The following is a 15163-nucleotide window of genomic DNA, read 5'->3' as shown; positions in this document are numbered from 1 at the left end:
GGAGAGGGAGGTCACAGGATGTACAGGGGTGGAGAGGGAGGTCACAGGATGTACAGGGGTGGAGAGGGAGGTCACAGGATGTACAGGGGGGGGAGGGAGGTCACAGGATGTACAGGGGGGGAGGGAGGTCACAGGATGTACAGGGGGGGGAGGGAGGTCACAGGATGTACAGGGGGGAGGGAGGGTCACAGGATGTACAGGGGTGGAGAGGGAGGTCACAGGATGTACAGGGGTGGAGAGGGAGGTCACAGGATGTACAGGGGTGGAGAGGGAGGTCACAGGATGTACAGGGGTGGAGAGGGAGGTCACAGGATGTACAGGGGGGGGAGGGAGGTCACAGGATGTACAGGGGGGGAGAGGGAGGTCACAGGATGTACAGGGGGGGGAGGGAGGTCACAGGATGTACGGGGGGGGGAGGGAGGTCACAGGATGTACAGGGGGGGGAGGGAGGTCACAGGATGTACAGGGGGGAGGGAGGTCACAGGATGTACAGGGGTGGAGAGGGAGGTCACAGGATGTACGGGGGGGGGAGGGAGGTCACAGGATGTACAGGGGGGGGGAGGGAGGTCACAGGATGTACAGGGGTGGAGAGGGAGGTCACAGGATGTACAGGGGGGGAGGGAGGTCACAGGATGTACGGGGGGGGGGGAGGGAGGTCACAGGATGTACAGGGGGGAGGGAGGTCACAGGATGTACAGGGGTGGAGAGGGAGGTCACAGGATGTACAGGGGGGGAGGGAGGTCACAGGATGTACAGGGGTGGAGAGGGAAGTCACAGGATGTACAGGGGTGGAGAGGGAGGTCACAGGATGTACAGGGGTGGAGAGGGAGGTCACAGGATGTACAGGGGTGGAGAGGGAGGTCACAGGATGTACAGGGGGGGGAGGGAGGTCACAGGATGTACAGGGGGGGAGGGAGGTCACAGGATGTACAGGGGTGGAGAGGGAGGTCACAGGATGTACAGGGGGGGAGGGAGGTCACAGGATGTACAGGGGTGGAGAGGGAAGTCACAGGATGTACAGGGGTGGAGAGGGAGGTCACAGGATGTACAGGGGGGGAGGGAGGTCACAGGATGTACAGGGGGGGAGGGAGGTCACAGGATGTACAGGGGTGGAGAGGGAGGTCACAGGATGTACAGGGGGGGAGGGAGGTCACAGGATGTACAGGGGGGGAGGGAGGTCACAGGATGTACAGGGGGGGAGGGAGGTCACAGGATGTACAGGGGTGGAGAGGGAGGTCACAGGATGTACAGGGGGGGAGGGAGGTCACAGGATGTACAGGGGGGGAGGGAGGTCACAGGATGTACAGGGGGAGTAAGCAGGAGAAGTCTGGGGCTCTGCCCTCACAGGATGAGAGGGGGGGGGAGGGAGGAAGTCTGGGGCTCTGCCCTCACAGGATGAGGGGGGGGGGGGGGGGGGGAAGTCGGGGGCTCTGCCCTCACAGGATGAGAGGGGGGGGAGGGAGGAAGTCTGGGGCTCTGCCCTCACAGGATGAGGGGGGGGGGAGGGAGGAAGTCTGGGGCTCTGCCCTCACAGGATGAGGGGGGGGGGGAGGGAGGAAGTCGGGGGCTCTGCCCTCACAGGATGAGAGGGGGGGGGGAGGGAGGAAGTCTGGGGCTCTGCCCTCACAGGATGATGGGGGGGGGGGGAGGGAGGAAGTCTGGGGCTCTGCCCTCACAGGATGAGGGGGGGGGGGGGGGAGGGAGGAAGTCTGGGGCTCTGCCCTCACAGGATGAGAGGGGGGGGAGGGAGGAAGTCTGGGGCTCTGCCCTCACAGGATGAGAGGGGGGGGGAGGGAGGAAGTCTGGGGCTCTGCCCTCACAGGATGAGAGGGGGGGGGAGGGAGGAAGTCTGGGGCTCTGCCCTCACAGGATGATGGGGGGGGGGGAGGAGGAAGTCTGGGGCTCTGCCCTCACAGGATGATGGGGGGGGGGGGGAGGGAGGAAGTCTGGGGCTCTGCCCTCACAGGATGAGAGGGGGGGAGGGAGGAAGTCTGGGGCTCTGCCCTCACAGGATGAGAGGGGGGGAGGGAGGAAGTCTGGGGCTCTGCCCTCACAGGATGATGGGGGGGGGGGAGGGAGGAAGTCTGGGGCTCTGCCCTCACAGGATGAGAGGGGGGGGAGGGAGGAAGTCTGGGGCTCTGCCCTCACAGGATGAGAGGGGGGGAGGGAGGAAGTCTGGGGCTCTGCCCTCACAGGATGAGAGGGGGGGAGGGAGGAAGTCTGGGGCTCTGCCCTCACAGGATGAGAGGGGGGGGGAGGGAGGAAGTCTGGGGCTCTGCCCTCACAGGATGAGAGGGGGGGGGAGGGAGGAAGTCTGGGGCTCTGCCCTCACAGGATGAGGGGGGGGGGGGGAGGGAGGAAGTCTGGGGCTCTGCCCTCACAGGATGATGGGGGGGGGGAGGGAGGAAGTCTGGGGCTCTGCCCTCACAGGATGATGGGGGGGGGGAGGGAGGAAGTCTGGGGCTCTGCCCTCACAGGATGATGGGGGGGGGGGAGGGAGGAAGTCTGGGGCTCTGCCCTCACAGGATGAGAGGGGGGGAGGGAGGAAGTCTGGGGCTCTGCCCTCACAGGATGAGAGGGGGGGAGGGAGGAAGTCTGGGGCTCTGCCCTCACAGGATGATGGGGGGGGGGGGAGGGAGGAAGTCTGGGGCTCTGCCCTCACAGGATGAGAGGGGGGGAGGGAGGAAGTCTGGGGCTCTGCCCTCACAGGATGATGGGGGGGGGGGAGGGAGGAAGTCTGGGGCTCTGCCCTCACAGGATGAGAGGGGGGGGAGGGAGGAAGTCTGGGGCTCTGCCCTCACAGGATGAGAGGGGGGGAGGGAGGAAGTCTGGGGCTCTGCCCTCACAGGATGAGAGGGGGGGAGGGAGGAAGTCTGGGGCTCTGCCCTCACAGGATGAGAGGGGGGGGGGGAGGGAGGAAGTCTGGGGCTCTGCCCTCACAGGATGAGAGGGGGGGGGGGGGGAGGAAGTCTGGGGCTCTGCCCTCACAGGATGCTGGGGGGGGGGGAGGGAGGAAGTCTGGGGCTCTGCCCTCACAGGATGAGAGGGGGGGGAGGGAGGAAGTCTGGGGCTCTGCCCTCACAGGATGATGGGGAGGGAGGAAGTCTGGGGCTCTGCCCTCACCGGATGAGAGGGGGGGGAGGGAGGAAGTCTGGGGCTCTGCCCTCACAGGATGATGGGGGGGGGGAGGGAGGAAGGCTGGGGCTCTGCCCTCACAGGATGATGGGGGGGGGGGGGGGGAGGAAGTCTGGGGCTCTGCCCTCACAGGATGATGGGGGGGGGGAGGGAGGAAGTCTGGGGCTCTGCCCTCACAGGATGATGGGGAGGGGGGGAAGGAGGAAGCCTGGGGCTCTGCCCTCACAGGATGATGGGGGGGGGGGGGAGGGAGATGAGGGGTGCTAGGGCTCTTCCATTTGCTTGGTTGCCTCACATCTGGTACCTTTCCAACCCTTCACTTCTCTCACTTTGCTTTCAGAACTGGGACACTTTTCCTTTCTTACCCACACCATCCATTATTGCCTAATTTGAAGGGGCTACAAAGTAATATAGTAAATTACAGCAGATAAAGTACAAAAAAGTCAATCCAGTCTACCCAGCAAGGATCCCTGAAGGCTGGAGTTGGAAATGAAGAAAAGGGTACATGGGGGGTGACCAGCACGGAGCAGCAGCTGCTACCCCTAATACAAGATATAGGGATTACCGCCCTTTACCAATCAGCTTCTGTGATTCTGCGGCAACTGCAGCATCGCTCTCCACTTTGGAAGGCGGGGGGGGGGGGGGGGGGGGGGGGAGATGAATTGGATTCAGACAACAAACAACCCTGCGCCCTGACTTTTAGGGTCCAGGGTACTGATGCTCAGACATTAGGGAAAACGTGCAGGCCTGCTTCTACCGCCATGTCCAAAACCTTCATTGTCTGAATTGTCAAGGCTGCTCACCCTTTAAAAATGTTGCTAGAAGTCATTTTGTTATGGATTTGATAATTACTTGGTTTTGATTGTTAATATTACTACTCTTGGTATAAGGCTTGGGGGTAACCTGCAGCAAGCGGCAATTACTACCCTTAACAGAAACATGGGGGTAAGCTGCACAGAGCAGCAGTTACTACCCTTAACAGAAACATGAGGGTAACCTGCACGGAGCGGCAGTTACTACCCTTAACAGAAACATGAGGGTAACCTGCACGAAGCGGCAGTTACTACCCTTAACAGAAACATGGGGGTAACCTGCACGGAGCGGCAGTTACTACCCTTAACAGAAACATGGGAGTAACCTGCATGGAGCAACCTGCACGGAGTGGCAGTTACTACCCTTAAAAGAAACATGAGGGTAAGCTGCACGGAGCGGCAGTTACTACCCTTAACAGAAACATGAGGGTAACCTGCACGAAGCGACAGTTACTACCCTAATCAGAAACATGAGGGTAACCTGCATGGAGCGGCAGTTACTACCCTTAACAGAAACATGAGGGTAACCTGCACGGAGCGGCAGTTACTACCCTGAACAGAAACATGGGGATAACCTGCATGGAGCAACCTGCACGGAGTGGCAGTTACTACCCTTAAAAGAAACATGAGGGTAAGCTGCACGGATTGGCACTTACTACCCTTAACAGAAACATGGGGGTAACCTGCACGGAGCGGCAGTTACTACCCTTAACAGAAACATGGGGGTAACCTGCACGGAGCGGCAGTTACTACCCTTAACAGAAACATGGGGGTAACCTGCACGGAGCGGCAGTTACTACCCTTAACAGAAACATGGGGGTAAACTGCATGGAGCGGCAGTTACTACCTTTAACAGAAACATGAGGGTAACCTGCACGGAGCGGCAGTTACTACCCTTAACAGAAATATGAGGGTAACCTGCACGAAGCGGCAGTTACTACCCTTAACAGAAACATGAGGGTAACCTGCACGAAGCGGCAGTTACTACCCTTAACAGAAACACGGAGCAGCAGTTACCACCCTTAACAGAAACATGGGAGTAACCTGCATGGAGCAACCTTAACAGAAACATGGGGGTATACTGCACGGAGCGGCAGTTACTACCTTTAACAGAAACATGGGGGTAACCTACACGGAGCGGCAGTTACTACCCTTAACAGAAACATGAGGGTAACCTGCACGGAGCGGCAGTTACTACCCTTATTAGAAACATGGGGGTAACCTGCACGGAGCGGCAGATACTATCCTTAACAGAAACATGAGGGTAACCTGCACGGAGCGGCAGTTACTACCCTTAACAGAAACATGGGGGTAACCTGCACGGAGCGGCAGTTACTACCCTTAACAGAAACATGAGGGTAACCTGCACAGAGCAGCAGTTACTACCCTTAACAGAAACATGGGGGTACGCTCACGGTGCTGCAGTTAATGCCCTTAATAGAAACATGGGGTAACCTGCACGGAGTGGCAGTTACTACCCTTAAGAGAAACATTGGGGTAACCTGCATGGAACAGCAATTACTACCCTTAACAGAAACATGGGGGTAACCTGCATGGAGCAACCTACACGGAGCGGCAGTTACTACCCTTAAAAGAAACACGAGGGTAAGCTGCACGGAGCGGCAGTTACTACCCTTAACAGAAACATGGGGGTAAACTGCACGGAGCGGCAGTTACTATCCTTAACAGAAATATGAGGGTAACCTGCACGGAGCGGCAGTTACTATCTTAAGAAGCTTGCTGGGCAGACTGGATGAACCATTTGGTCTTTTTCTGCCATCATTACTATGTTACTTTCAGGACAATGCAATACCATGTGCTGGCTGCAGCGCACGGCTTAACACGTGATCGGATGCGTGTCCATAACCCCTCATGCAAAATGGGGGGTTAGCACGTCCAAAACGCATGTCCAATAGAGCGTGTGGGTAATAGCGCTCATCACATGTAAATTCATGTTGATGAGGCTATTAGCTATTTCCCCCCATGCAAAAAAATATATGTACCTGATGCACACATTTTTACCCTCAAAAATTAACATCTGCCCCGAGCAGGCGTTCATTTTAAAAATATTTAAAAAAAAAAAAGGGTGCCGGCGCTCAGGTTAGGAAAAGGGACCCTGGTAAACTTGAGCGTCCGTTTTCCTAACCCTCTGACAGCCCCCTCTCCTGCCGAGGAGGCGCTAGGGGGTGCACAGTTTCCCCTAGGGCTTCCTGTTTACTGCGGCAGCCCCTTTGCATATTGCATCGGGCGCCCCGGAGAGGTCGATCGGCGCGCGTTAGGAGAGCGGGCGCTCATTCCGCGCGCTGATATTGCACCGGCCTATATGTGTGTTGCCTGGTACGCAGCCTGTTGGGGGTGGGGAGAGGGGGAGAGGGAGGAAGGGGGGAAGAGCGGGACTGTGGACTGTGGTGGAGAGCAGGCCCAGTAGCAGAATGCTTGGCCAGTAACAGATAAATTGTTCCCTTTATTCAGGTAACTCTACAAATGTCTTGCTGCCATTATTAAGAAATCTTTAAGCCAGTTTGGTCTGTCAGTTTTGTGCACGTTCCTAAATTCTGGTTTTCTATTCTTCAGCTCGTCGGATCCTATTAGATTATTCTAGAACTGGAGCCGGTCCATGCCTTGGTAATGTAGACAGAAACCTGCTTAATTTTCTTCAGCGTCTTGAGAGCACCACAACCGATGGATGATCTAATTCTTTGCAAATAATTTACAGCTCCTGCTCTTGCAAGGCAGGTCTGAGACATTAAGGCTTTGTCCCTAGGAATCTGGCTCCCTAGCATGGGCGTTCCCTCATTCTCTCTTTCCTTCTCTCTGTTTTCTTTTTTCTGTCTCGCTCTTGTCTCTCTCTATCTTTTTGCTTCTTTCACCTTTTGTCTCCAGATGCCTCTCCCTGTCATTTCCTTCTCTCCCAGTCATCCACTCTGTCTTATACTGTGGCTTAAAGATCCACGTAGAAACCCACAGAGCAAGGGGCCAGGACTGTGCTAGGCAAAAGAAAGACACTGGAAAAGGTGAGCATGAAACCGAATAAAAGCAGAAGAAATGCTCCTTACCTGGTGACCTGTGTGCGTGTGTTGAAGTCCAGCGACCTCATGGATCTGAGAACTTCTATGCAGCCCATATACTATAAAACAGAGAGAGAGAGCCTGATCAGACACATCAGCCCCTATACCCCAGACTCACAGCCTTTCTCCACCCCATGCTCCAATCAGACGCCATCCTTATCACATACACACGACTCCACCTGCACCCCCAAACTTGTAATCATACTCCACCTCATATCCTAATCAGACCTACACCCTAATCTCACATACACGTGATCCATCCTACAGCCCAAACTCACAGTCATCCTCGACCCAATGCCTTGATCATAAGAACACAAGAAACGTCCATACTGGGTCAGAGCAAGCCCAGCATCCTGTTTCCAACAGTGGCCAATCCAGGCTACAAGTACCTGGCAAGTACCCAAACACTAAGCAGATCCCATGCTACTGATGCCGGTAATAGCAGTGGCTTTTCTCTAAGACAACTTGCTTAATAGCAGGTAATGGACTTCTTCTCCATGAACTTATCCAAACCTTTTTTTTAAACCCAACTACACTAAGTGCACTGACCACATCCTCTGGCAATGAATTCCAGAGCATAATCACACACACACACATGATCTCTCCTATACCCCAAACTCGCACATCATGCCACTGTCAGACCCACATCCTAACCACACCTGTATGATCCCTCCTGCATCCCACCCTCGAGCATCCTCCCTTCCTTGCCCTGATCAGATCTAAACCCTAATCACGCATATGGGATCCCTCCCATCCCACAGAGTAACAGCTGTCCTCCTCACTCCCTTCCCCGCCCCCATGCTCTGATCAGATCTAAGCCCTAATTAGACACATGTGATCCCTCCTATGTCCCATATTACAGCCTTCCTCCCTTGCCCCCGTTGGTCAGCCTTGAGCCCTGGCTATGCCCTGATCACAACAAGTGTCCTCATATCCACAAAAGCCTCACTATACACAGAAGGATGAACCCCAGTGGGATACGGAGATAGTGTATGGTAGGCATTATAAATGGGGCATTGCTCTGTGGCGGATGGGGGTGTATCTCTGTGCTACCAACTGGGTTATAATCCTGTGATAATCTCTACTCTTTTTGATTCTCCTATATTGCATCTGGAGAATAGAAGCAGTTTTTCAGAGCATTTATTAATGGCAGACACGGTAATTATACAACCATCAGGTCACAGGATTTCTCTTATTACTACACACGCGACCTGGTTCGCAAGTGCCTATTTCTGCATCTGGGATGCAGTAAATTGCTGCTTTAAAGTCTTCTTTTTAACAACCAGTGGAGAGACAGACACAGGGACAGCAAAAGAACCCTGGGACAGTGAGAGACACACTTGGGGGACAAGTGACCAGATTACATCACAGAGCCAATAAGAGATCAAATGCCTAAGGGCACAGACATACACAAACACATGTCCCATGCATGTGTCACCTGAACAGCCTAATGCCATACTAAAAATGTAGCCACCCTTCCCTGGTTTATCTGCACAGATTAGTGCCCCTGTAAGAACTGATCCCTGTCCCCATCTCTGTGTTACTCACATAGATTAAGGCAGCTCTATACACTGCTCCTCTTGTCCTGGGGTTACCCGCCCAGATTAATGCTGCTCCTGGATTATCCACATGGATTAATACTGCTCTGTACACTGATCCCCCACCCCTGGATTACTGACACAGATTAATGCTGTCTATACACTGATCCCCCATCCCTGGATTACTGACACAGATTAATGCTGTTTATACACTGATCCCCCATCCCTGGATTAATGATACAGATTAATGCTGTCTATACACTGATCCCCCATCCCTGGATTATTGATACAGATTAATGCTGCTCTATACACTGATTCCCCCATCCCTGGATTACTGACACAGATTAATGCTTTTTATACAATGATCCCCCATCCCTGGATTACTGACACAGATTAATGTTGTCTATACACTGATCCCCCATCCCTGGATTCTTGGCACAGATTAATGTTGTCTATACACTGATCCCCCATCCCTGGATTACTGATACAGATTAATGCTGTTTTTACACTGATCACCCATCCCTGGATTACTGATACAGATTAATGCTGTTTATACACTGATCCCCCATCCCTGGATTACTGACAGAGATTAATGCTGTTTATACACTGATCCCCCATCCCTGGATTTCTGGCACAGATTAATGTTGTCTATACACTGATCCCCATCCCTGGATTACTGATACAGATTAATGTTGTTTATACACTGATCCCCCATCCCTGGATTACTGATACAGATTAATGCTGTTTATACACTGATCCCCCATCCCTGGATTACTGACACAGATTAATGCTGTTTATACACTGATCCCCCATCCCTGGATTTCTGGCACAGATTAATGTTGTCTATACACTGATCCTCCATCCCTGGATTACTGACACAGATTAATACTGTCTATACACTGATCCCCCATCCCTGGATTCCTGGCACAGATTAATGTTGTCTATACACTGATCCCCCATCCCTGGATTACTGATACAGATTAATGCTGTTTATACACTGATCACCCATCCCTGGATTACTGATACAGATTAATGCTGTTTATACACTGATCCCCCATCCCTGGATTACTGACACAGATTAATGCAGTTTATACACTGATCCCCCATCCCTGGATTTCTGGCACAGATTAATGTTGTCTATACACTGATCCCCATCCCTGGATTACTGATACAGATTAATGCTATTTATACACTGATCCCCCATCCCTGGATTACTGATACAGATTAATGTTGTTTATACACTGATCCCCCATCCCTGGTTTATTGATACAGATTAATGCTGTTTATACACTGATCCCCCATCCCTGGATTATTGATACAGATTAATGCTGCTCTATACACTGATTCCCCCATCCCTGGATTACTGACACAGATTAATGTTGTCTATACACTTATCCCCCATCCCTGAATTACTGATACAGATTAATGCTGTTTATACACTGATCCCCCATCCCTGGAATACTGACACAGATTAATGCTATTTATACACTGATCCCCCATCCCTGGATTAATGATACAGATTAATGTTGTTTATACACTGATCCCCCATCCCTGGATTATTGACACAGATTAATGCTGTTTATACACTGATACCCCATCCCTGGATTATTGACACAGATTAATGTTGTCTATACACTGATCCTCCATCCCTGGATTACTGACACAGATAAATTCTGTCTGTACACTGATCCCCCATCCCTGGATTCTTGGCACAGATTAATGTTGTCTATACACTGATCCCCCATCCCTGGATTACTGATACAGATTAATGCTGTTTATACACTGATCACCCATCCCTGGATTACTGATACAGATTAATGCTGTTTATACACTGATCCCCCATCCCTGGATTACTGATACAGATTAATGCTGTTTATACACTGATCCCCCATCCCTGGATTACTGACACAGATTAATGCTGTTTATACACTGATCCCCCATCCCTGGATTTCTGGCACAGATTAATGTTGTCTATACACTGATCCCCATCCCTGGATTACTGATACAGATTAATGTTGTTTATATACTGATCCCCCATCCCTGGATTACTGATACAGATTAATGCTGTTTATACACTGATCCCCCATCCCTGGATTAATGATACAGACTAATGTTGTTTATACACTGATCCCCCATCCCTGGTTTATTGACACAGATTAATGTTGTCTATACACTGATCCTCCATCCCTGGATTACTGACACAGATAAATTCTGTCTGTACACTGATCCCCCATCCCTGGATTAATGATACAGATTAATGTTGTTTATACACTGATCCCCCATCCCTGGATTATTGACACAGATTAATGCTGTTTATACACTGATACCCCATCCCTGGATTATTGACACAGATTAATGTTGTCTATACACTGATCCTCCATCCCTGGATTACTGACACAGATAAATTCTGTCTGTACACTGATCCCCCATCCCTGGATTCTTGGCACAGATTAATGTTGTCTATACACTGATCCCCCATCCCTGGATTACTGATACAGATTAATGCTGTTTATACACTGATCACCCATCCCTGGATTACTGATACAGATTAATGCTGTTTATACACTGATCCCCCATCCCTGGATTACTGATACAGATTAATGCTGTTTATACACTGATCCCCCATCCCTGGATTACTGACACAGATTAATGCTGTTTATACACTGATCCCCCATCCCTGGATTTCTGGCACAGATTAATGTTGTCTATACACTGATCCCCATCCCTGGATTACTGATACAGATTAATGTTGTTTATACACTGATCCCCCATCCCTGGATTACTGATACAGATTAATGTTGTTTATACACTGATCCCCCATCCCTGGTTTATTGATACAGATTAATGCTGTTTATACACTGATACCCCATCCCTGGATTATTGACACAGATTAATGTTGTCTATACACTGATCCCCCATCCCTGGATTACTGATACAGATTAATGCTGTTTATACACTGATCCCCTCATGCCTGGATTACTGATACACATTAATGCTGTTTGTACACTGATCCCCTCATCCCTGGATTACTGATACAGATTAATGCTGTTTATACACTGATCCCCCATCCCTAGATTACTGACACATATTAACGCTGTTTATACACTGATTTTATTTATTTATTTATTTAAGAGTTTTTATATACTGTCATTAAGTTATTCACCATCACAATGGTTTACAATATGGCACCTATATCAAAGAAAAAAATGGGTCGTACATTACATGGGTGGTGCCATTAGTTTTCGGTAATAAACATCCCTGGATTACTGACATAGATTAATGCTGTCTATACACTGATCCCCCATCCCTAGATTACTAACACAGATTAATTCTGTCTATACACTGATCCCCCATCCCTAGATTACTGACACATATTAACGTTGTTTATACACTGATCCCCCACCCCTGGATTACTGACACAGATTAATGCTGTTTATACACTGATCCCCCATCCCTGGATTACTGATACAGACTAATGCTGTTTATACACTGATCCCCCACCCCTGGATTACTGACACAGATTAATGCTGTTTATACACTGATCCCCCATCCCTGGATTACTGACACAGATTAATGCTGTTTATACACTGATCCCCCATCCCTGGATTACTGATATAGATTAATGCCATGCTATAAACAGAAAAATCTCTTCCTTCCACCCTGCTCAACATAAAAGCAGCCTAATTCTACTTCAGATGCCAAACTAATAACTGTTTTCTCTTGATGTGATACATGGATTTCCTGCGCAGGTGATGTCTGTCCTGTTTTCTGGCATCCTGGGTCCTGTTCATAAACAAGACAGCAGCTCCTGGAATCCTGTGCAGTGTAGCAGGACCAGTTTACATATTTTCTGCCAGATGCTTAGCTCACTAGCTTTTCCCAGGTCAGTCGAACAGGCTGATCCAAACCTGCTTTTGCCCCATTGTATACACAAATTTTTACTTCTGATTTTCCCATTGATTTCCCTCAATCAGGTCTTCCCAAACCTGTACTGGGAGCCAGTTGGGTTTTCAGGATATGCATGAGTTACATTTGCATGCATTGGAAACCCAATATATTCTAATTTAGCTCATGTATATTCATTGTGAATATCTTGAAACCTGGATGGCTGTGGGGTCCCCAGGACAGGTCTGGGAAGTCTTGCCCTAAGAAAATCAGAAGTACAGTTCATGCATGGTGTGGGGCAAAACAGATCTTCATCAGCCTCATGGGATGACATGAAATTACATGGGGTGAAGTGGTGACCGGAGCAGACCCTGGTGGCAGTCTGAAGACATGTTCACAGGATTTATTTGTTCTTCCCTCCACTCTCCTGAATTATTTTCTCTTTCCCATCTGCCATGTCACTCGACCTCTGAAGGGAAATTCCCCTAGTCCTGAGTTTGAAACTAATATTCCATTACTTCTTCTAGTGAAAGCAGTACCACAGGGACCACAGTGCACCAGGAGAGGGTATCAAAGCCAGCACTGGCCAGTCTCTTCCCCCACCCCACCCCCAGGAAGGGAGCCAGTAGGCAGGTGTTCCTGCCATTGCTTCTCTGCTAGCATAGTTCATAGCTGGGGTCACCATCTCACTCAAATTAAATCAGGCAGGCAGATCCAGTCCTGGTTTTGCCACAGTGCATCTATGGAGATGTAGTTCTAATTTCCCTAAGACAAGCAGGATCTTCACCTACACACAAGCAAAGGAGCAGAGTAGGACTGGCTCAAGCTCTGCAGCTTGATCTGGGTGAGGCGTGCAGGGAATTCCCCCCTCCTCTTAGCTCCCGTGTCCCACACAAAGCAGAGGCAAGAGTGGACTTACCCGCACAATGTAGGAGACCCCCGGACCCAGGACCCTCTCTTCTGGGTGCAGCCAGCCCTGTGCCGGTTTGTTGATGAAGCTGCCCTTCCGGTTCCACTCCTCCCCTGCCAGCTTGATGCCCTCCACACGCGCTGCCTTCCTGCTCCCCGCCCCTCCCCCTCCGGCACGGAACCGACTCATCACCTGCAGAGAACAAGGAGTGGAGCAGACAGGCTCACAGGCACTTAACATGGCAGCAAGGCTGGAGCCCGGGCTTCCTGCTTTCGCCGGGGACAGCTCTTTGCTGCTGCTGCTGCTGCCGGAGGGGCTACGGCTCAGGAAGCCTGAGGGGTTGGAGAACTTCCACTGAGGCATCTTGGGGATGAGGATGCAGAAGGTGGTGCTGGGCTCCTGGTCATCGAGCAGGTGGGCCTCGCTGAGCTGGGGGCAGGGGTGGGTGGCGGTGGCCGAGGAGGTGAGGGGGGGTGAGGAGACCTTGCTGCTCATGGTGCTGCCCCGTGCCAGGCCCTGGCACAATGTCACAGAGTCATTCCGAAAGCGATCGTACTTGGGCTCTGTCAGCATGCCCTGCCGCGGTGTGTCTGAGTGAAAGCTTTTAGCGCGTTATCCCCTCTCTCTCGCTCTTCTGCCCCCACCCCCTCCTGGGAGGCTCAACTCTCTCAATGATGTCATGGTATTATTGCTCATCCACCAGCAGACTGCAGCCTGAGCTGGACTCGTCCGGAGAAGCAAACAAGGAACCGAGGGCCCAGGACTAAGGGAGCAAGGCGGCAGCAGCAGCAGCCTCCTCCCGGGCTCGCACGTGGGAGCGAGCCCGGGCCCCCTCCTGAGGACACATTGTCGCCGTGCGTCTGCCTCTTCCAGCACGGGTCATCCAACGCCCCTGCAGAACTGGGTTAGGCCCACTAAGTCCAGTCCTCTTCTTGCTGCCTAACAGGCTTTATGGAGTAATCCAGGGAAGGATGAAAACCCCTGAGCTTCTATACCAGCAAAAAAAAAAAAAAAATCCCTTCCTGACCCCCAGATCCAGTTCAGAATTGCTGCATTAATACTTTTCCCTAACCTGGAACTCTTATCATCAGAACCACCAATACCTCGCTCTTCTAAAATCTTATCCAATTTACTTTTGAATTGCTTTAGTGTTTTAGCATAACTACGTCTGTTGGCAAAATGGTCCATAATTTCACAATTTTGAGCAATTGTTTTCTGAATTCTGGATCTAGGGTACCTTAAGAGACCTGAATTAATGGCCCTCTTCCCCCCACTCTCAATGTTTCCCTTTCCCCTCTCTCTCTCTCTTCTGCCCGCTTTCCTCCAGCACTCCTTCTTTTTCTTGCCTCTTCACTAGATGTTTTAATTCTAGAACTGACACTGTGTGTAAATTATTCTTATATCTTTTTCCTTTCATCATTCTTACCCACGCCTTGTGACCCTGGGCAAGTCACTTCGCTCCCCAGTACTTCAGATACAGACCCTCAGGGGGTTATTTACTAAAGGTTTTCCCTCATTTTCTGTCTGTGGGGAAAGGGCTTAAATAGGGCCCTGATTGTAATCCCTCTGGGGAAGGAAATACCCGTTGTACCTGAATGCAACTCATCTTGAGCTCAGATTTGGGAAAACGAGCAATTAAATCCAACATTTTAGTTTAAAAATAAAACATAACTCAAAAGATATATAAATAATGTACACACAGTGTCATTCCTGCTAGGCAGAGTCTTCTAGATTGCGAGCAACGTGGGAATCATTGGCATCTTCTTTTCTGTCTTCTTTCTAGAGCTGACATAGATGTTTTTTTTTTCTTCTCTA

General features: G+C 50.9%; 1 protein-coding gene across 1 annotated transcript in view; it reads right to left on the bottom strand.

Moving 5' to 3' along the window:
• Positions 1-14133, bottom strand: part of SHC2 (SHC adaptor protein 2) — a 29073-nt gene extending 14940 nt beyond the window's left edge. Inside the window, exons 1-2 of the mRNA XM_029613963.1 lie at positions 13358-14133; positions 7004-7074 (exon numbers count right to left, since the gene is read on the bottom strand). Of these exons, the coding sequence (XP_029469823.1) occupies positions 7004-7074; positions 13358-13921 (635 nt within the window). The 5' untranslated portion in view covers positions 13922-14133. The remainder of the gene's footprint in view (positions 1-7003; positions 7075-13357) is intronic.
• Between the last annotated feature and the right edge of the window lie 1030 nt (positions 14134-15163).

The sequence above is a fragment of the Rhinatrema bivittatum genome, chromosome 8 (assembly GCF_901001135.1).
Source record: "Rhinatrema bivittatum chromosome 8, aRhiBiv1.1, whole genome shotgun sequence".
Lineage (NCBI taxonomy): Eukaryota > Metazoa > Chordata > Amphibia > Gymnophiona > Rhinatrematidae > Rhinatrema > Rhinatrema bivittatum.
The sequence above is the reverse complement of the archived record's forward strand: the minus strand, read 5'-3'. Positions and strand labels throughout refer to the sequence as shown.